The 23,832-nt window shown below is 40.4% G+C and overlaps 1 protein-coding gene across 6 annotated transcripts in view; it reads right to left on the reverse strand.

Annotated features, from left to right (window-relative positions):
• Ccdc15 (coiled-coil domain containing 15) overlaps positions 1–23,832 on the reverse strand; it is a 77,646-nt gene that overhangs the window by 24,012 nt on the left and 29,802 nt on the right. For 3 of the 6 annotated variants that reach the window (NM_001191912.2, XM_087563080.1, XM_087563083.1), the window contains 3 exon segments: positions 13,483–13,586; positions 14,958–15,053; positions 22,417–22,527. In NM_001191912.2, the coding sequence (NP_001178841.1) occupies positions 13,483–13,586; positions 14,958–15,053; positions 22,417–22,527 (311 nt within the window). 6 annotated transcript variants of the gene reach the window in all.

Genomic DNA, 23,832 nt, shown 5'->3' on the forward strand with positions numbered 1-23,832 from the left:
CAGCAGAACTTGGCAGCTTTGGCCACCTGGCTCCGGCTTGAGTCCAGAATAAAAATGACTACTGAGAAAAATGATGCTAGTTAGCTGGAGCTGAGAAATTAGTGGTGATTAAGAGGAGACCAGCATCACTGAGGTTAAATCTTCTGGGAAGTGTTCTCTGAGAGCACAAAGAAGCTGTTTTCCAAAGACAGCTAAATGTGCTGCAGCTACATTTGGTAATGTGTAAGAGTCACCCAGGTGGTACTGGTTTTGAAGGTATGAAGGGGTCATGAAGAGCAGCTGAGGCTGGGCACTGTGAGAGGCCATGGAAGGCCATTGGTGAAGGTACAGCCCAGGACTGAAGGGGTCATGCAAAGGAGTTGAGGCTTGGCACCATGAAGAGAGCCTGTGAGAGGCTATTGGTGAAGCCTAGTTGCAGTGGAAGACTGCAGTATACTGGAAATGCCAGTATCATGGTATAGTCACCAAGAACTATAACGATAATGGATCAACTTGAGCTTAGAGTGCTACAGAGGGCAGAGCTGGAGAAGTGAAGCCAGCCCTTTGGAGGCTCCCAGAAGATCATGTGGATCTCAGACATTGAAACAAGAAGCTGTAACATTAAAGTTGCCTTGGAGAACCCAAGATGTTTGAGATACCAGAGCCTTGGGCTATCTGCAGAGAAAAGCTGTTAAAAGGAAGTGGAACCAGCCCAGGAGAAAGAAGTTTGTTGCAGTGAACAAAGATGAAAAGGGAGTTGGAGAACTGAAGGCCACGTTGACATCAGACATGGAGATGCAGAGTTTGGAGTCTGCCCAGCTGGTTTCCTGTCTTATTGGGGATTACAGTTAAGTGGTTGGATAGACCTCAAAAGAGACCTTGAACTTTGGACTTTTTTTTAACACTGTTGAGACTGCTATAGGCTTTTGAAATTATACTAAACCTATTTTTCATTATGCTATGTTTGGGTATGGCCCCCACAGACTCATGTTTGAACAAGTCTAGGGGAACAAGGGAGTGGCACTATTAGAAGGTATGGCCCTGTTGGAATAGATATGGCACTGTACGTGTGGGCTATAAGACCCTCATCCTAGCTGCCTGGAAGTCAGTATTCTGATAGCAGCCTTCAGTAGAAGATGTAGAACTCTCAGCTCCTCCTGCACCATGCCTGCCTGGATGCTGCCATGTTCCTGCTTTGATGATAATGGACTGAGCCTCTGAAGCTGTAAGCCAGCCCCAATTAAATGTTGTTCTTATAAGAGTTGCCTTGGTCATGGTGTCTGTTCATAGCAGTAAAATCCTAACTAAGATATAGCACAAGACTTTTTTCTTCTTTTGAGAGGGGAGATTACAAGGATGGAGGGTGGGTACACAGCAAAAGGGAGATGAGTGGGATTGGGGTGCAAGATGTGAAATTCACAAAAACCAATAAAATGTTTAAAAAGTGTATATATTATATATTTTTAGATATGATGCTATTACACATTTACTAGGTTATGTTATAGTATAAAGATAACTTTTATATGCAGTGGGAATACAATTCAAGTGGCTTTCTTTTGTGATATTCACTTTATTGCAGTGGTTTGGGAACCAAACCCATAGTATCTCCAAAGTATGCTGGAATATAACTCTAAAAATTGCTAACCAGTCCACTAAAAAACCAGACTAGTATTGCCTGGGTTAGAGGAGAGTATAGAAGGATGCCAAGGGGCATGACAAAAGTTCTAGGGAAGTCAGATGACCTAGTTAGGGTTACTATTGCTGTGACCTTGATCAAAAAGCAATTTGGTTTATTAGGCTTACTCTTCCACAGCATAGCCCAGCACTAAAGGAAGACAGGATAGGAACTGAAGTAGGGCTGGAACCCAGAGGCAGAAGCTGATGCAGAGGCCACAGAGGTTGCTGATCACTGGTTTGCTCCGCCTGCTTTCTTATTGAACCCTGGACTATTAGTACAGGGATGGCATCACCCACAACAGTATGGGCTCTCCCTCATTAACCACTAATTAAGAAAATTCCCTACAGCCAGATCACAGGGAGACACTTTTTCAGTAGTGGTTCCCTCCTTTCAGATGACTCTAGCCTGTGTCAAGTTGACATAAAACTAGCCAGCACAACAGGTATGTTTACTGTTATGACACTGGTGGTGTTTTGTATATTATATATTTCAAAACTTACCAACTTTTGGTGCTGGGGAGCTGGCCCAGTCACTAAAGTGTTGGCCATACCAGCACGAGGGTCTTAATTTGGATTTTCAGCACCCAAGAAAAAGGCAGGTGCAGTGGCACATGTCTGCCATCCCAGTACTGGCAAAGCAGAGACAGGCAGATCTTTGCAGGCTGCTGGTCAGCGAGTCTAGCTGAAATGCTAAACTCCAGGTTCAGCAAAAGGCCCTTTCTCAAAAAATAAGGTAAAAACTGATTAAGAGCGTACACTTATTGTACCCTCTAGGCTATAAGTACATGTGTGCACATGCACACATAAAATATGTATACACACATACAAAAACACTTTATCAACTTTTATACTGTCAGTACACTTTACACACATCAATAAATTATATCTAATTAAATCTCCAATTATAACTAGAGAGGAAATAAGCAGTGAGTACAAATTTCCTGCAAAGCCCTGAGTTCAATCCCCCAGAATAAAATGGGAAAAAAAAAAAAGTCAGGGCTAGAACTCATAAATACAAGTTCTCCAGGTCATCTGCTAAAAATTACTTGACAGCAAATAAGATTATCATCTGAAAAGTAGTGTAGAGCAAAATCACACTTTTCCAAAGACTTATTTATTCTATTTTATGTGTTCAATGTTCTGCCTGCAGGGTATCAGATCCTCTGGAGCTGGGGTGGTTGTGAGCTCCAGAGGATTAATGCCTCCATTTGATTAGATCAAGTTCTAGACATCGTTCTACAAGAACGAAAAGATCAGGCACCAGAAAAACAGGCACAGATGTTGTCAGTGTTGAGCCAATTCATCCATACTCTGACTGGTTGCAAGCCACTGGCAGGACAGAGAAACACACCCACTTTACACAAGGGCTTCTCAACTGCCTTCTCACATTTGTTGCATTTTCTGAGCTACCCCTGTAAACCTAAGCTGAGTATTCCCCAAAGCACATAAAAACTGATTTTATGATATGACTGAAACTGCAGTACAACATACAGGGGTAATAGGGCAGAGGTGTGAAATCTCATTATTGCAACCTGGGCACAGGGAATCTCTTTATACCAGGAAAGACAAGCTTTAAAGGCATGAGGAATGTGAGACAGGGGTTGTAGAAAGCCCAGCACAAGCACATACATAACCACACCGACTTTATATGCCGAGTTCAGCATATGCGAAGGAATGAGGAAAAGACCAAAAACACGCTACATGACACGTGAGGCCAGGATAGCAGTGGCTTTGGGCTGGGATCTAGCATAAAGAACAGTTTGGTTTGGTTTGGTGTTTTTTGGTTTTATTCTTTTTGGTTTTGTTTTGTTATGTCTTATTTTTCGAGACAGGGTTTCTCTATATAACTAGCTGTCTTGGCTGGTCTCCAACTCGGAAAGATCTGCCTGCCCTGCCTCCTGAGTACTGGGATTAAAGGCATAATTTTTCACTTAAAATATTTCTTTTTATTTTATGTGTATGGGTGTTTTGTCTATGCTTGCCTATGCACCATATGTGTGTGGTGCCCATCAAGACCAGAATATGGCATTAGATCCCCTGGAACTGAAGTTACAGATGGCTGTCAACCACCATGTTGGTCCTGGGAATCAAATCTGGATCCTCTAAAGAACAGTTAGTGCTCTTACTGCTCAGTCGTCTCTCCAGCCCTGCTCACTACTTTATTTTACTGTGAACTATGCTATGGTGACCCAAACTTTTGAGTGTGGTTAAAACTGCTGTATCTGCAACATCATGATGGCCACCCAAGTATCCCTCGCCAATTCTGCTCAGTAATGATTCATCTTGGACAGCTTGACTGAACTGAGAACACATAGGGCACTAGCAAAACATTCTTTGCTGTGCTGACAAATAGGTGTGCCTACTAGTGGGTTTCCAGAGGCCATTGACCAAATAACTTTTCAAAAAACAGCCAGTTAAGAAACACTTTGAGGACATTCATATTTGTTAAGGTCAGTAATGAAGCAGAGTGAGATTTTCAATGATGAAATATGAAAAAGAAAAGAACAGCATATATTCAAAATGCATGTTAATTTGGGCACTATAAGCAGCAGCATAACAACTTCATATGAAGTTCTTTCTGACTAGGGTGACTCTTTATTTGTGCTGACATTTTAGGTACTGCTAACAAGACAGAATTGATGGCACTAACTCCCTGCCTCCACTTAGAAGCCCTTCTCCTCAACTTCCAGCCTCCAGTTCTATACTTCTTCACCTACTCTGAAATAGCTAATAGATCTAGCATTCCAGAAAAACAGTTCTTTAAGGTCACTTAATCCACTTTTTATTACATGCATTCTTTGTATAGGAATACTGTCCTACAGGGACAAAAATGCTATTACAATAGTTTGTGGCCCTCCAAAAACATACATACATACATACACACATACACACACACACACACACACACACACACACACACACACACACACACATATATATACAAAATCCATTCTGTGTGCTAACATTTTAGGGTGTGTTAGGGTCTTTGGCAATCCAGGTATGGATGGAGCACGCCTTTAATCCCAGCACTTGGTAGGCAGAGGCAAGCAGAATTCTCAGTGCCAGGACAGCCAGAAACACTGTCTCAAAAACAAAACAAAACAAAACAAAACAACAACAACAACAACAACAACAACAACAACAACAACAACAACAACCCAGAGCTCTTTGGCAACAATGAAAAGACTGAGGAAGTGTGGGAACACTTTCCTGTTCTTACTGACTTGCCCTCTCCTTGCTAACTATTCCTTTCTTGAAACTTCTTGCTCAGCCTTTGGACAAACTGTCTTTGCTAGGTTTCGTCACACACCTCTCCAGACTCAACATTCTCTGTCTACCTTGCAAGCCCGTCTCCTCAAAGCTCTAGTAAATATGTACCTTCTCTCAGGATATTCTCGCCCCAGGTGATTTAACCTAAGGCTGCTGCTTCAGTTACCACCCACAGCCACCTATAACTCTCAAGGCCACAGTACTGTCATAGATTATGTCCCTGGGACCCAAGTCCATTTACAAGTCAATCTGACATTTCTATTGGATATCCCATAGGCATTTTCTTAGGGAAAGAATCCATAGCTTTGGCCAGAATTTTCAGGATAAGAATTACCACCATAGAGAGCTTTCAGAAAAGAACAGAAAATCCAAAATGATAATGCTACGAAGGCTGATAAATAAACAAGTCTCTATTCTCTAACGTCTTTAAAGCTTCTTATGCAAACATACCCTTAACTGACACACAATAGAAACAGAGGGGTCAGAACAAGGTGTGACAGCTATTATAACATCTATCCGGTAATGGCAAAGGTATTCTGAAACCAATGTCCATTTTTCAATAAAAGAGAGCTAAGAGTTTGAGGGACTGGAAATTGGTCTATAAATTCCATATACTGGTCATCTCACAAGTAAACTAGTAGATACTACTGTTTATACCTCTGAAGTGTATTCTAAAAACATACTGACAATCATTATGAAACTATTTATAAAATAACATAAAATATTACCTTCTAATTGGGGAAACAACTGAAAAACTTTGGGTTTATTGAGACCTGATCTCATTAGGTTGCTTTGGCTGGTTTCGATCTCGCTATACAGACCAGGCTGGCTTCGAACTCACAGAGATTCACCTGCTCCTGCCTCCCTAATTCTAGGATTAAAGGTATGTACTACCATGTCCTACAAAAATTCTTCTCATCACTTAGTCCTCTTCTATGCAGTAAGGCCAAACACACCACTAATTCTTTACAAAGTGAAACTAAAATAAAGGCATAGAACTAAAACTAGGGGTTATCTTTTGACTCCCTGGACTTTCTTCCTGTGTAATTATGGAAATTTGCCAACACTAACAATATGCTCAAATAAAAGGAATTTGATTTCTACGATGGAGAAACTGGCTTATTTTTAAGTGAAAGTGGTGCTCTGCTAGAAAAATAGCTTCCCACAGAGGTATAAGTCTGCCTCTTTGATCCACAGGACTAATACTAAAGCCTAACCCAGCACAGTCTCAATCTTTGCTCATACCGCTTTCCTATCCAGCCCTTTCCATGGCTCCCAATCCCTGATTCTGAAAGTATTATTCCTTAGCAATTAATTTAGCAAGGGCAAGGGATGTAGCTCAATCAGTAGGATATTTGCATGGCATAAACCCCAGGATCAATACCCAGCGTGGCAGTTCACACATGGAATCCCAGCACTCAGGAGGCAAAGGCATCTATAGTCTAGGAGTTCAGGGTTGTCCTCAGTTATGTAGTGACTTCCAGACCAAGCTGAACCATATAAGACCCATCTCTAATAATGACAGTGACAATAACAGGAGGAAGAATTTAGCATTTCCTACTGAAATCCTGATGTGCCTCAAGCTCATATGCCCCAGTCTAATATCCTCTACTCACACTTCATTCACCTGGTAGCACAAACCACAGGTCTAGGACTCATCCTTAAATCCCCTCTTAAAACCGCCTTCTATTCTTTACCACCTTGGTCTTGTCGCATGTGACGAGCATGTTAAAGATGTCTAAATCCAGGTGATGCACCAAATCTGGGATAAAGCCCCAGTTCTGTAACTTTTAAGTGTAATCTTACATTAGGCAGACCGCCTAACCTTTCTAGGGCTCACTTTCTCATCTTTAAAATTAAAAGAATAAAATCTACCTTATCAAGTTATTGGAATCTGCAAATTAGCTAATACCTCTAAAGCATTAGGTATCATACCTAACAGAGTGCAAACATTCAATGACTGGTAGTTACTGCTACTGTGAAGGATGGTTCACTCAATTAACACAGTAATCTGTGTAATGTAACTGACTCACAACGAGGGTTTAATATTTTTTTAAAAAATTAATTTTACTCTCTTGTCTTATTTCAATAACCTCCAAGCCATTAGTCTTATCTATTCCCACAATGCCCTTAACTGGGCCCCTAACTGTTCTCAGTATAAAGTCCAACTCCCCCCTGACACACTAAGCTCTTTATGATCTTGTCTTTATGTTTTAAGGCTCACCTCTCACCATTTATTTAGCTCTGATCACATCAGAAATGTCGTATTATCTCACGAATCACTGCTTTTGCAATGGTAGTCCTTTAACCTACAATCCCAACTTTATCTCATATAGTTCGTTTCTCACACCTAGGCCCTCAATTTTGGTTTAAAAACAGTTTCTATGCCCCCACATACTCTTTTCTTTCCTTTTTTTTAAAAGATTTTATTTATTTTATGAATGTGAGTACACTGACTCCTCAGACACACCAGAAGAGGACATCAGATCCCATTACAGATGGTTGTGAACCACCATGTGGTTGCTGGGAACTGAACTCAGGACCTCTGGAAAACAGTCAGTGCTCTTAACCTCTGAACCATCTCTCCAGCCCTCTTTTATTTCTTATAATAACAGCAGCCACTAACAGCTACTGAAAATTCTATGTCGAGTTCATTTAGATAAGATACTACCTTATTTTAGTCAACACAGCACCTTTACAAGATTATAATACTATCCTCATTTTATAAAGAAGCAGGAAGCAGATCTGGGAGTGGATGCTTTATAACTCTTAATACAAAGCATTATGATGATCTACTAATTGATCTGCTTCCATTTTCCTCAGCCAAATCTACTGTGTAGGTGTTTTGAAGACTGGTATTGTAGTTTTCATTTCTCGTACCCCTAAACTAAGACATTCACCAATAAATAGAAACACCATAAACACTGCTAAATTAATGGAAACCACGTCATTTAATTCTCATAAGTGGGCAAAGAGAAGCAGTTATAAATTCATGCTTACAAAGCAGAACCATGGGCTGCAGAGATGGCTCAGCGGTTAAGAGCACTGACTGCTCTTCCAGAGGTCATGAGTTCAATTCCTAGCAACCACATGGTGGCTCACAACCATGTGTAAAGTGATCTGGTGTGTCTGAGGACAGCAATAGTGTACTCACATATATAAAATAAATAAATCTTTGAAAACAAACAAACAAAACCAAAGCAGACCCATGATTATTTTAGAAACTGGTTTTTGCCTTAAAGTTAAAACACACAACCTCCATCAAAGAATGCATAAATTTAGTTTCTTCAGCAAGAAAAAAGAGAAAAAAATTAATTTTATGTCAACAAGATGACTTTAAGTCTTCTGATGCCATCTGTAAAACAATCAGTAACTTCCGTATTATTTTCTGATGTCAAGAATATAAACCTAGGGGAATAAGATTATCTAGAAGAAGACAGTGATAAAAGCCTTAAAGAAAAATGTTTGTTTTTGAAGGCCAGTAGTGTTGCTATATAAAAACCCCCCACCATGCCATGTGTTCTAAGATTTAGGTAGGCGTCAGACCTACAGGAGAGGCATGTTGGCTTCAGTTAAATAAACTGAGCTAAATGCATTTCTATTCTGTCTTTAACCTACTGGACCCACAAAAAACTGAAAGATTATCTTTACTGTTAATCAGACCATAATTATGGCTAAACGATAAGACATAGTAAGTTATGTGTGGCCTATGTATTACTTCCTCAGAGCCAATACTCTTACTTAGGTCCTAGCATTGTTACTGATTACATAACCACAATTCTAAAGAACATTAAGAACACAGACTACCTGAGCTACGGATGCAGTAGTTAATTGACTGCTTGCTTAAAACACACAAAGCTGCAGGTTCAATCCAAGCATGCCTACAATTCCAGAAACTGAGAGGTATGGCAGGAGGATCAGGAGTTCAAGATCATCCTCAACTACGTGCTCAGCTCAATATCAACCTTGACTATGTGAAACTCTACTTCTAAAAGAAAAAAAAGTTAAGATATTAGAGCTTTACCAAAAAGTACACCCGACAACTTCATAAGGATTTTTTCCAGAACCCACAAACCTAGCCCAACACACATACACACACATACACACATACAATCTCTCTCTCCCCACTTTTACACGTTTTACCAAGTGTCTTTCAGATAACAGAGTCATCAGTATTGTTATATACCTTGGAAGTGTGTGTGTGTGTGTGTGTGTGTGTGTGTGTGTGTGTGTGTGTGTGTATGAATGGACAATGACATACACACAGAGACCAGGGGAGTATCACATAAAAACTTCCTGTGTCCTTGTACACTCCTACTGTGAAAGAACTAGGATATTCAGACAGAAGGAAAAATGCTCTTAAAGTCAATTAATGAGGGCCAAAAAAAGGAAAAGAAATACAGGGTTTACCAAAGAATCATGGTTAAGCCTGTGATTTCAGCATTCAGGAGTAGTGACAGGAGGATCAGGAGTTCAAGGCCACATTTGGCTACATGGAGATTTTGAGGATGCCCTGTGCTATAAAATATCCTAAATATTGAAAAACAAAACAAACGAAATGAGATGGAGAGATGGGCCAGTGGTTACAAGTAAGTGTTACTCTTGTAGATCCCTGGAGTTCAGGTCTCAGTACTCACCTATACCTTCAGCTCCAGGCAAACAAATACCTTGCAAGACTGCATGCGTGCGCATATGTGCACATGAACACACACACACACACACACACACACACACACACACAGAGTTATAAAGCACTTAAGGACTCAAATCAACTAATTCTTAAGTTTGTGGAGTAAAAGGGTAGCTGAAACAATCTGAGAGGAAAGGATGAAGGCAGGGAGCTGAGGCTCCAGACTTAATAAGCATCTAAAACAATCAAGGCTGTGGTCAAAAGGATACAACAGAGATTTCAGAAGCACATGAATGTAACTAACTAACCGTCCACAAAGGAGCAAAGGAACATACTGAAGAAAAGACAGCCTTTTCAATAATGGTGCTGGGAAAAATCAGAGTATCTTCATGCAAAATAAATTAAACACAGACTTTGTATTACTTATAAAAACGTCACTCAAACAGTGCAGCCAGGCATGGTGGCACATATCTATAATCCCAGAGCTTCAGTGCCTTAAACAGAAAGATTATGAGTTCAAGACCAATCGGGGTTTACCTGCAAGATCCTGTTTCCAAAAAGACACAAAGCAAAATAAACAACAGCAACAACAACAACAGTAACAACAACAGTAAAACAATAACAACAACAACAGTAACAACAACAGTAACAACAACAGTAACAACAGCAGCCAGCAGCCAGCAGCAGCAGCAGCAGCAGCAAAGCACTTCTAAGGCAGGCACCGTGCAATCAAGAACCATACTTTCAGTACTGAGAAGAGCAGGAAGTAGCAACGATAGTTCTTAGAAACACAGAGTTCCAGGCCAGCCTGGGTCTTGCCTTAAAAAGCAAAAACAATTCCCACCCAAAATGAATTATAGAGCCAAACATAAAGTAAAACCATGTAGTTCCTAGAAGATAACAAAACTGACAAAGCTAGGTGATTTGCATATGGTAGAATTAATCCACAGAAATGATAAATTAGACTTCGTTAAAATCTTTTGCTCTGAAAAGACACTGTCAAAGGGATGAAGAGATTTGACAGAGACTGAAAGAAAGTATTTTAAAAGATTTTTACATAGACCTTATACTCAATATATACATTAAAAACTCTTAAAAGTCAAAATAAAAAAGTGGTATCACTGAAAATGGAGAAACAGAACTGGTGCTTCCTCTCCTGGTTTGCACTCATGGTACTGAAAGGGACTAGGCATGCTACTGAAGGAGAAAAGTAAGCATCAATATCATGCACTACAAACTTTGTACGCTAAACAGATGCTGCAAGCTATACTGAAGCAATAGTGGCACAGATGTCATGGGAGCAGCCAACTGCCTTTTGATTGGGTTTTAAGACCCAGTCCAAGATGGAACCCATGCCCAATACCGCTAAAGTGGCTGAGAACCCGAGTCTAGATAGGTCATAGACCTAAAGGAATTTTATCCTGAGCCTAATACTACTATTCTGCTAAAGGAGAAATGATGACATGCTGTTACACCCATAGAGTAGAAATCACTCAGTTCTCCCGTGAGGAGGCTCTTCCTGCAGTAGATGGAATTAACGTTGAGACCCAGAAGTGGACAGTGGGCAGAGTGAGAGACTTTGGAGCAGTGTACCCTAAACAGGATGTGCTTACCAAAGCTCCCCTCCCTCTTAAGGCTCAGGGTCTATGTGTAGAGGAAACAGAAAAAGTGCAAGAGTCAAAGGTTGGTGTCGGGGGTAGGACTCTAAGGAAAAATCCATTTTCCAGACACAGGCTGGTATACATATGAACTCAGAGACCAAGAAAGAATGCACAGGACCTACACAGGTTCAAACTAGAAAATCCCATCACTGAGAAAGGGACTTGGACATGGTGCCACACCTAACCAAAAAGCTATTTGCAACTAATACCTGATAGGAAAAGAAAAACCAGATTTTTCCTTTTTTTTTTTTTTTTAAAGATTTATGTATTTATTTATATGAGTAAACTGTAGCTGTCTTCAGCCACACCAGAAGAGGGCATCAGATTCCATGATAGATGGTTGTGAGCCACCCTGTGGTTGCTGGGACCTCTGGAAGAGCAGTCAGTGCTCTTAACCACTGAGTCATCTCTCCACCCGATTTTTTTTTCAAATGGAGTGTTAGTGGGTATTAACAACCACCCCATGCCCAGGAATAGTTGGCCAACAAAAAACAGACTTCGGGGATTTCTGTGTACTTTTTGTTTGGTTTGTTTGTTTGGTTGGTTGGTTTTCTTGTGTTTTTTAGTTTGTTTTGATTTTTTAGGTTTGTTTGTTTTGAGAAAGAGAAAGAATATAAAGTTGGGTGGATAGGGAGGTGGGGAGTTGAAGAGAGGAAAGAATGTGATCAAAATATATTGTACAAAAAAAATCAATAAAAATAAAAACTAAAAACGAGTGACCCAATTAAAAAATAGACAAGAGATTGTTCTGCGTAGACACAGAGTCCAAGAAGATAAGCAGATGGCAAGTGAACATGTGAGAGGGCACTGCATGCCACAGGCCATCGGGAGGTGAATGCTGACAGGGAGACACACTCCGCTAGACTATGCTCGTTAGAATGTGCAGACCCCAACCCTGACCACCCCAGACGCTGACAAGGACCTGAGCAACAGGAACTCTCACTGCTGGTGGGAATGCCAAAGGTGCCACTGTAGAAGACACTATGGAAGTTTCTGACAGAGATGAAGGACACTTTGAACGTGACCTTGAAAGCACACTTCACATTTACCCAAATGAGCCCTCAGGAAAGTTCGTTCACACAGCAGCTGCTACGACAGCAGTTGCTACAGTACAGTACAGTACAGTACAGTACAGTACAGATGCTACCAAATCTTATAAGCATCTAAGACGGCCTGAAGCAGACAGAGGACACTTAAGACAGTTAAACATCAAGAAGGTACACTACTATTTAATTTTTTTTAATTAAACATTTTTTAAAACAACTATTTGGCCAATAAGCTGGATCAACCAGTAAAAGGATTTGCTGCCAGGCTTGACAACCTGTTTTTGATCCTTAGGATAGAAGAAAACTGACTCTTACAGGCTGTCTTCTGACCTCCACGGGTGTGGGTACCCCTCCATACACACAATACATTTTTAAAAGAAACAACTATGGAAACATGAAAAGGAAATGCAAGAACCTTAAATGCATACCACTAACCATAAGAAACGGACCTGAAAAGCTTACATACACACTGGAGGAAGTGAGACCACAGAGAGAGAGAGTGATGGCCTTAGGGGGAGGAAATGGCCAAGCACAGGTTTCAGGGCAATGGAAATAACTGTATGCTATGTGTGACACATTTCATCACTATATACTTGAATATACAACACCAAAAAGGAATTATACAGCATGCCATGAACTCTGGGTACCAGTGTGCTGGTGCACGCCATGAACTCTGGGTACTAGTGTGCTGGTGCACACTCATCAGATATAACATGGTACTCATGGGAAAGCTGCACACGTCTGGAGGCAGGAGGTTATTTGGAGGTTACTCTGTCACTCAATTTTAATATGAACTTAAAAACTGTTCTAAAAAATTAAGTTTATTAAAAAAAAATCACACAAGTAAGACATGGTAGTGCACCTGTAATCCCAGCTCTTGGGACACAGAGGCAGGAAGATGACTACAAGTTTGGAGTTAGCTTGGTCTAGATAATGAGTTCCTACAAAGTGAATATGTTCCAAGAAAGAAAACAAGAAAAACTACTGCCTGATTATTGCTCCTCCTCCCCTACCCCCCTCTTTTTATAGATTTAATTTTATTTTTTAGTTTTGGGGTAGTGAATGGTGTGTTGGCTGGCGACTGAACCCAGGGCGCCATGTTTTACCACTGAGCTACACCACAAGCCCAAATGTGGTCATTTCTAGTCCTTGGTGTCAGTAAGCATTCCATTACCCTAACTGGTCATTCAAGTCTCAGAATGAGAACCAAAGAACTTACTTTTCAGCCCTCCTCTTTTGCTCCCTTTGTCTGTTCTGTTCTTTCACTTGTTCTCTTTCAATATCCATGAAAATCCTTCTGTGTCTCAGATATTGCTTCTGACGCTAAGGGAAAGAAGTTAAAATTATCAAGCCTATTGAGACAACTTTGCAAAGAAGGGTAATATTTTTATTCTAAAGAGAAGAAAACTTTCAGATAATGAAGTTATATGTGATAAAACCATTAACTTCCTTCTAGATTGACAACAAGGCTATTTTCAAGTACGCAGCTACTTTGTTAATAGACAAATCAGTAAAAATGAAAATTTAGTTTACCCTTAGTAAAAGCTGAAATAGTTAATACGATCTGAGCACACACACACACACACACACACACACACACACACACACACACACACACACGTGTATCAGATTGCCCTTAGTATAGTCCACTTGTCAACAGTACCTAGGAAATTGTTATATTCGACACAATAAGGTACATACTATATTTACTCTGTGCTCTCAAGCAGTATCATAAAAGCAGGGCCGCAGAGAAAGGAAGGGAGGTATTCTATAATAGAACAATAGCCCATTTAACTTGTAAAGACCAAAATCACATCACAAAAATATACTCCAAGCCAGCCACACATGATAAGGAGAAGTGCAAAAGAGATGAAGTCTAGCAGAGTATCATGCTCATAAACAGAATGAGCACAATAAAAGCAAGTGCTTCTTCCTACACTGCAGGACCTGTTTATACCTCTGGATTAACATATTCTCTTTCAAGGACACAGGCTATTCAGAGATGACATCTACACATACACTTGGGTAAAAGAATCTTAATCTGAAGAGGGACTCTTATTATTGAAGCAGCATCAGGGGAATGTTTCCCATTAGAAACTGGCACATGACCAGCCAGGATTTAAAACTGTTAGTTTAAACTACCTTTTCATTGAAGGACCAGAGAAGCCATAAAAGTATTCCCTTACGTAAGTTATAGTGACAAATATGACAGCTAGAAATTCACCATCGAATCTTTGATTTCACACAAATGCAGATTAAATCCCAAGAGCCTATAAGGGAAGTTAAGCATATTATACTGACAACATCTTTGGCATTTGTGATTTTTTTTTCATTTTTAAAAACTATTTATTGATTTTTATATGTCCCAGCAGGCAACATGCATTTTGGATTATTCGAATCTTGCACTTCTCCTGTGCATGTTGGCAAAGTGTTTTGCATGTACGTACGCTTGTATAGCAAGTGCGTGCAGCACGCACCAAGGCCAGAGGAAGGCATCAGACTGTCCGAGACTGTGCCGTAGGTGCTTGTGCACCACCATGTAGGGCCTGGGAACTGAACTCAGGCTCTCTCAGGAAGCAGCCTGCGCCTTAGCTGCTGAGCTCTCCCTAGCCCCGGAGTCTGTTGCTCTAATGAGTTAGACTAGCGAGCTCCTTCCAACTTCACACAGGATTCAGAAGCAGCGCCATCGCATACCTCTTTTTTGTCTTCTTCTTGATCCACTCCAGACTGAAATGGCAGCAGAGCTTGCTGTTCAGTGCTCGGTCCTGACCGATACTCCTCACAGAGCTGCTGGAAAGTCCAATGACAACACGTGACAAAACTGCCAAAGCTCCGTGAACCCTCTCCAGGTGTCTGTCTGGTATGGCCTGGGGGAAACGGGCCGATTACCTATTGCATCTTCTAGAAAAGTCTCAATGTTAGTTGGTCTACCTACCTAAGCACTTGCAAGCCAAGCAACAGTTTCCAACTTCTAAATAGAAAGAAACTGCTTTACACTCCCTTATTTTAAAAACTACTGCTCTGCAGTACTAGAGGGAGAACTATGGAAGCAGACCGCTCCAGGCACCAAATCCTTTGGAAGTGATAAAAGTGCCCTCCTCATACCGACTGTGCTGGTTGTCAGCCCTGTGAGCACTCACAAGATACTGACCTGTACATCTGTCCTCACCATCACAGTCACAAATTACACTCCTTCAAACCTGTATGTAACCCTTATTCACAGGCCTCATGGAGTTCTCTGCAAACATACAGAGACACGAAAGATTTGAGTAACAAAAGAATGCACTTCCCTGCTGGGGCTGTTTCAGCTCTTGTGACATAAACATGCATCTTTTCTGCAGTCTACTTGGTGACAAATTTAATGTGTTTTTGTGTTGGTAATTTCTCTGGTAACATGAACCCCCTATTATATGGCACATATATTATCACTCCTAAGCATAGAAAGGTTGTGGTGTGGATTCAATTTCTAACACAAGAGACATGTGTGTGCAGTGGGTAGGGGATGCTATGTGTCTCACAGAGAAAATACATGTGAAATAAGTTTTATTCAGGTTTGAGTCATGATGCTGCTGGCTGAGATCAATGTTAAGGATCAACCACATATATTTTCTTTTTGTGGTTCTGGGGCTGAAACCCAGGAGTTTGTGCACATGAAACAAATATTCTACTATTGGGTTATATCCTCAACTACCTATATAAATTAAATCAAGTCCTTTACACAGAAACATGTAAAACAATTACAAAATATATACTAACTAAATGACTATAAGTAAGTCATGGTACATATGGACAAATGCTCTAGGTAAGGAAGCAAAGACCATTCGATGGGGAAAAGACAATCTCTTCAACAAACAGTATTAGGGAAATGGCTAGTCACATACAAAAAAAATGAAGCCCAGCCTTTAGCATATACCATTTACAAAAACCAACACAACATGAATCAGATCAAGAGATGTAAACAATGTAAGAAAACAAACCAATTCTCGTATACATGCCTAGAAGAGGGGAAAGCTATGGAACACCAGATTTGGCAATTCATGGATATGATACAAAAAATATAGGTAACATTAAGAAAAACAAATTGGACTACATTAATATTTGCATATGAAAGGACACTCACAGAGTAAAAAGGGAACATAGGAAATGGAAGAGATTTTCAAAGCAGGTATGCTTAGACAATGACATGCTCTCCTGTTCTCACAGATGTCCATATCCTGGTTCCCAGCTATTGGTGCTATTTTGGTAGGCTTTAGAGCATTTAGGAAGTCAGGCTGAGTTGAAGGAAGTAGCCCATTAGGAATGTGACAGTGAAGGTTGTGTGGGTCCTCAGCCCTTCCTCTCTTTCTGTCCACCATGACTTGAACCCCCTCATATATCGCTGCCACAATGACATTCTGCCCAACATACTATGGAGTGAACCTGTCAAATCATGAACCAAAATAAATGTTTCCTCCTTTAAGTTGTTGTCCCAGAGATCAGAAATATTAGAGACCTCAAAGTAGGCAGGCTAAGTCACTTGTACAATAAGTCTGTTAACTGAAACTTCATGGGTTAATATGTTGTTGTTATGTCCTAACGACAGCACAAATCTATTGTTCATTGTGTCTGCTTTGCCTTGCTCCTTTATGACCCACTTTCCAAATATTTAACCCTGCCATCAGCCTTGCCTACAAAGAAAAGTAAGGGAAAACATCCAAGAAAGCCACTGGCAGGACAACTTCCTACTCATCAGCATCCTGGTTTACAGGGACCAGGAATCCCTGGTATTCCTGGTGACCTATGGACAGCACCAGAACCACAGAACACAGTCAATTACTATAAGAACTGTCAGGCTAGGGGTAGAGCCCCAAAGTAGAACACTTGCCCAGCATGCATGAGGCCCTGAGTTCCCATCACAAACACATAAAATTAATCATCAGTCCAGAGCTCACCTGGCTACAGCTAAATTTAGACCCCCAGAACCGCCATGTAAACTTTCCAGCTTGTAACCTCTGCAAGATGGACCTTGGTGTGAAAAGCCTTCCATCTCATACTTGCTAACTTACAAACAAGCAAGCTTTTCTCCCATCACTAACTCTTTAGTTATTGGATCAGCAGCAGAAAAAGACATTTCAATGTTTATACCTATGTTTATACCTATGCTTATTCACGAATAACCCAAGTGTACATTAATGGGTGAATAAAATATAACACACACACACAATTAAAGATTTTAAAATGAAAATACTGTTCTATGCTATAGCATTATGCTAAGTGAGGCAGGACAGTCACTAGAGGACAAATATTCTATGAAGCTGATCCCCAGGAGAAACTCAGACTCCTCCGACACTGGAAGCAGGATGGTGCAGGAGGAGAGAGTGGCAGGCTTTTGTTTAATTAGTACAGTTCCAAATATATATGGTTAAAAAAGTTTGGGCTGGAGAGATGGCTCAGTGGTTAGGAGCACTGTCTGTTCATCTAGAGGTCCTGAGTTCAATTCCCAGCAACCACATGGTGGCTCACAGCCATCTATAATGAATCTGATTCCCTCTTCTGGTGTATCTGAAGACAGCAACAGTGTACTCAAATACATAAATAAATAAATCTTAAAAAACAAAAAGGAGAAAAACAAACTTTATCATAAAAAAAGTTGTGGGGTGGGGATTTAGCTCAGTGGTAGAGCACTTGCCTAGCAAGCGCAAGGCCCTGGGTTCGGTCCCCAGCTCCGAAAAAAAAAGAAAAAAGAAAAAAAAAGTTGTAAAGACAGACAGTTGGCAGGCTGTCCAACACTGTGAAGGCACTTACTGCCACTGGAGTATATATTTGAAAATGTTTAAAATGAGCTGATTGGTTGCTGATACCTTTAATTTCCAATAGTCAGAGACTTAGGTAAGATTTCATGTTCAAGGCTAATATGGGCTATATATGCTATATATGAAGACTGTTTCAAGAACTCAAAAATATATTATAAATAAAAATGGTTTACACGGCAAATTTTGTTCCATGTTTTAAACATCCATGTATTCTGGGACCACAGGGTTTTTCAGGTACGCATACATCAAGCACTGTTTAAACATTTCACAAGAGTTTACCCATGGATTAATGCATACATTTTATTTTAAATGTTTTATAAGGTTTTCAAACTATAAGATACAAAGAATTACTTCTTCATATTTCACTATTCCTTCCCCCCATTCATTTTTAAGATTTTCTCCTTTTAAAACTTGTCTATGGATAAACTATTTTCCAGGCACTTGTGATAATGCCTGCATACATTTCTGTTCATCATAATCTGGGGCAGGGGGTGAGTTTGGAGCAGTGTCCTGCTACTGGCTTCCAGTGGGTAAATGAAAAGAAGACACAGACATGGGAAGTTAGGAGCAGGGGCTGGAGAGATGGCTCAGAGGTTAAGAGCACTGGTTGCTCTTCCACAGGTCCTGAATTCAATTCCCAGCAACCACATTGTGGCTGACAACCGTCTGTATTGTGATCTGCTGCCCTCTTCTGGCCCTTAGGCATGCATACATGCAGGCAGAAAGCTGTATGATGTATATACATAATAAATAAATACTAAAAAAAAAAGAAGTTAAGAACACATCTAAGAGGGTATAAATATTTACATATTCCTATAACACATGAAAATAAATATAGTATCATAGTTCAATAGTTGAAGTTTAAAAAGCTGAATAATCGATATATAATGTCATTATATAAAAATATATGTGATACACAATCCAATAAAAAAATCATTTGTAGGAGCTGGAGAAATGGCTCAGTGGTTAAGAGCACTGACTGCTCTTCCGGTGATCCTGAGTTCAAGTCCCAGCAACCACATGGTGGCTCACAATTATCTGTAATGGGATCTGATGTCCTCTTCTGGTATGTCTGAACAGCTACAGTGTACTCACATAAAATAAATAAATCTTAAAAAAATACATTTCTATGCACACATATATGCATGTGTACGCAAATTAAATGGTCTAGAATGATGAGCTTTAAACTGTTGATGGTAGGTATTTCTGGGAAAAGGAAAGGCTGAGGAAATAGAACATGGAAAGGCAACTTTGATCTTTACTCTGTCCATACTTCTGCATTTAAAATTTTGCATTGAAAAATTTATTGAATTGAATCCTCCTAATGGATCAATTTGCAAATACTAAAATTAAATTGGCATCTATAAATAACATGTTCTGTCTGACTGTATTGTGAAAGATAAATTGAAACAGAACAGAAAAGTCAAAGCCAAGAAGTCAGTTTCCTAGATCAGACAAAGTGGAGGTAGACACTGGGCATCAATTAGAAGACCAGTTAAGGAACAGCAGGGGCCTGAGCTAAAATGATGGCGACAAGAATAGAAAAGTATAATGTGAAACCGTCCCAATCTGTCTCATCAAGAGGATCTAAGAAGGCAAGATGACTTAGCAAGGAAAGGTGTTTGCTGAACAAGCCTAGAGACTTGAGTTTGACTCCTGAAACTCAAGGAGCTGTAGGAGACTGCCTGCTATTCTAGTTTGGTTCTTCATTGCTGTGATGGATAAACACTAACCAAAAGCAACTTAGGAAAGGAAGGGGTTTATTTGGCTCACAGATTATGGCCCACCACTGAGGGAAGCTAAAGCAGGACCTAAATCAGGAACTGAAGCAGAGACCATGGAGGAAAGCTGCTTCCATGGCCCCACCTCCCCTGGTTTGCTCATCTACCTACCTTATATAACCCATGACCACCTCACCATGAGTAGCATCACCCACATCAACTGGGCCCTCCTACCGGAAATAGCAAATAAGAAGATTCTCCTCATACATGCCCGCAAGCTGGTCTGACGGAAGCAATTCCTCAGCTGAGGCTCCTTCTTCTCAGGTGGGTCAAGGTGACAGTGAAGCTAATGATGGCTGACTCTAACAAACTGTTCTCTGACCTCTACACATGCACTCCATGGAATGTGAACCACATTACATCATGCCACAGCACACAATAATAATAAAATTTTCTAATTGAAAAAGGACCTAATATCAAGGTACAGAGGGGATATGAAAATAATCCCCAGGGTTGCACCTTGCACAGTTAAGTGGGTAAAGTAACTGATCTGGAATGAGCACTCAGAAGTCTTGAGACAGTCACTGGGTATTCCTAACTACATTTCAAAATCATCAAAATACAATATCCGGTAGCTGAAGTCACAGAAGTAAATGTTACGGAGATGGTAAGGGAGAGGTGGAGAGGGTGAGAGAAAGGGAGGGAGGGAGGGAGGGAGGGAGGGAGGAAGAAACTGAGACGGTTTAGTAATTTTTAGAATACAGCACACTAGCAGAAAACAAATTCAGTAAAGAGGAAGGCTGAGCAAAAGTGATCAAAACTCTAGGAGAGAATCACAAAGGGGAAGGGTTCAGGAAGAAGCAGTGTCCTACTCCAATGCTGCAGAAGGCCAGCCGCACACTGAAGCCCAGTGTCCACTGACTTAACAAGAACGGACCTAGGAACCTTCTAAACAGCATTCAGGTTCAAGGGTATTGGTGAGGACTGAGAAACTGCCTATGTATCTAAGTCAGTGGGAATAAAAAGGAGCTAGTTAACATTTTAAAAAAACCTGGTTGTTATGACCACTAAAATTATTTGCAGATCCCAATTAGGAAAAAAATATGAGTATCATGAAGAATTATGAATCTTCAAAACCACTGTCTATAGAACCCAAGAGGAGTTTTATTTTCATTTTGTTTCTGTGGTGCTGGGGAAGGAAGCAAGGACCTTGTGCATGCTAGGCAAGCTCATTACCAATGATCATATCTCTCTACTCCAAAGTAGTTTTGGGTTTTTGTTTGTCTGTTTAAATAGAAAACACTTGAGAACATCTCTACAAGGGAAATAGTTTAAGATGCATCCATGATATAAGATAATTAATGGCACAAGAGTCTACAAGAAAAAATAAATGTAGAATATATATCCAAGAAACCACTCTTGCTCTAATACAGTCAGATTAGATAACATTGGCAAAAATAAATAAATATTTATAACTAGTAATAGCAGTAATAATTGTGAAAGCTTTGGTTCCTTCCTTCCTTCCTTCCTTCCTTCCTTCCTTCCTTCCTTCCTTCCTGCCTTCCTCCTTCCTTCTTTCCTTCCTTTCCTCCTCCTCCTCCTCTTCTTCTCCCCCCCCCCCTTTCTCTCTCTCTCTTTTGAGACAGGGTCTATGTAAACCAGCTATGTAAATCACAGCTCAAGTGCTGTGATTAAAGATGTATGCCACCATGCCCAACTTTTGATTTTCTTTATGCAACAAAATTCCTGAAGTAAACTAAGGGAGGCTTTAAAGACTTGTGTGGGCTTAGTCTCAGAGATCTGAGCCTAAGGTCACATGAATGTGTTGTTCTTGGGACCATGTTATAGGATTATGTAAGATAGATCATAATGGCAGGAGCATGCAGTAGAGCAAAATGATACATTTCACATGGACAGGAATGAGTGAGACAGGCAAAGGCCAGGAAAAAGGTACATTCTTCCAAGACACATGCCTAGTGAAGATCTTCTACACTAGTCTCCACCTCCTAGAGTCCATTTATGAGGTCGGTTCCTTCATGATCCAATCACTTCCCAATAGCACCACCATCTGGAGACCAAGCCTTCAAATGAGCCTTTGTGGACACTAAATCTAAACTATAACAGACAGAAAAAACAGATAAAAGGCCTCGTCCCTCAGGTCCTTCAGACTATACAGATGACAACATTGAAGAAGCTATGACGGTACATCGTAGGCCAACCTTGCAGGCCCAAACTAAAAGTCGCAAAGAGCAGCCATTCAGCAGAAGCCGCAGCCCACATCTACTTCCTATCATTTTGACTCCTTTAAAGAGACCAAGAGGAAATTTGTTGATCTTTTTCAGGCACCCTAACACTACTAGTCACCTAGAGCCTTTTATTCTAAAATAATTCATAAAACCACAAATAGAAACAATATAGAGGGTAGTAGAATTTTAGCAGAAATGTGTTTAAGATCACAGCCTTGTGATATTTCTTTAAACACTAGCGATCTTAGTTCAGTATACTCAAACTTGACCAATGGTACCCTAAAAAGTTCTGGCACAAGCTTTAAGATAATGTTTACAACAATGTGGTTTTTGATCAGCCTCCCTGCTTAGTAAGACATCTCCAGCAGCATATATACTCTGTGGTCTGCCCTACCTGTCGCCTGCTGCACGTGTCTCTCCGTTGTCTGGGTGGAAGACATTCATGGCCACTGAGATACAAATCCTCTTGCCACCTTTCAGCTGTCCTAACAGATGGCTGCTGGCTCTGAAAACACACATCAAATTGTGTAAATGGGGACATAATAGTGAAAATACTAAGGCTTCTGTCATAACCCCATGTAATCTAAATAAGCCAGAATGCTCTGATCTGTTATATACCATAAAAGTAGAGATATTTCTCGTCACTATCAATCTTGGCACCATCTGTAAAACAATCGTAAATTTTACCTATGAGACAAGGATCACATCAGTATCTACCTCCCAGGTTATTTTAAGGACTCAGTAAGATAATGAATACAAGGCTCTAAAACCGTTTGGCCTATTGTTAATGCTTCATGAAGGTCGCTATCATTTTTAAGATGTGGTTAATGAGGATAGTAGTTTTTCCCAGTGCTTACACCACCTGTACTAAACACCACTCTCCCTGCTTTCTGGCAGAGTGTGAGTCCTGGATCTCATATAATCCATAGTACTCTGGATATAATGCCTTTTGCCATCTTCCACCTATAATATGCAATGCCAGCTCATAGTTCCTGTACTGTGAGACAATATAAATATCAATATAAATCACCAAACACAAGGATGACATCTACAGCAGCGATTAAAGCTTATGATGAGGACGGTAGTAGTGTTAATCGATCAGAATGGCAAACAGAACAAAAGGCAGCCTGTTTCTGTTCTTTGCTCATTATTATTGACCTTAACAGTGTACACTGAAGCAATTATTGCAGTGCCTGTCAAGTCTCCAGCCCAGATCTAAGCACTCTGCTCTCTGCAGAACGCTCTTCACTACCTCCATCTCTACTCATTCTCCCGCAAAGGTTAGGTCTCAAATACTGTGTGAAACATGAGCACAGTCTTCCAAAGCAGCACCTTGTGCAATCTTCCATTTCTCTCCAGATAAAGTCTGTCCGATACACTTGATCAAAAGGAACTACAAAGTGTCTCAACAGAAATGAGTTCATTATACTACAAGAGAAAATCCAAGACTAATGACAGAACAGAGGATGTGTGTTGTATGTGTGTCTGTGTCTCACAAAAGTTTCCAAACTCACCATGAAGTAGGAACAAACTAATGTAATGAATCCTTCATGGCGCCCTTACTAGCAACCTTTATTTTTTCATCTATGACTTTTCCAACTTTTTTTAAAATTTATTTTCTATGTGTGTTTTTCATGTGTAAGCTTTGCCTGTGTGTATGACTGCACAGAACACATGTGCCTGCAGAAGTCAGAGGGGACATTGGATTCTCTGGAACTGGAGCTATAGGAGGTTGTGAGCCAGTGTGAGTGCTGGGAACTAAACTTGATTCCTCTGGAAGACAGCCAATGCTCTAAACCCACTGAGTCAT

The sequence above is a fragment of the Rattus norvegicus genome, chromosome 8 (genome assembly GCF_021556685.1).
Source record: "Rattus norvegicus strain SHRSP/BbbUtx chromosome 8, alternate assembly SHRSP_T2T, whole genome shotgun sequence".
Taxonomy (NCBI): Eukaryota; Metazoa; Chordata; class Mammalia; order Rodentia; family Muridae; genus Rattus; species Rattus norvegicus.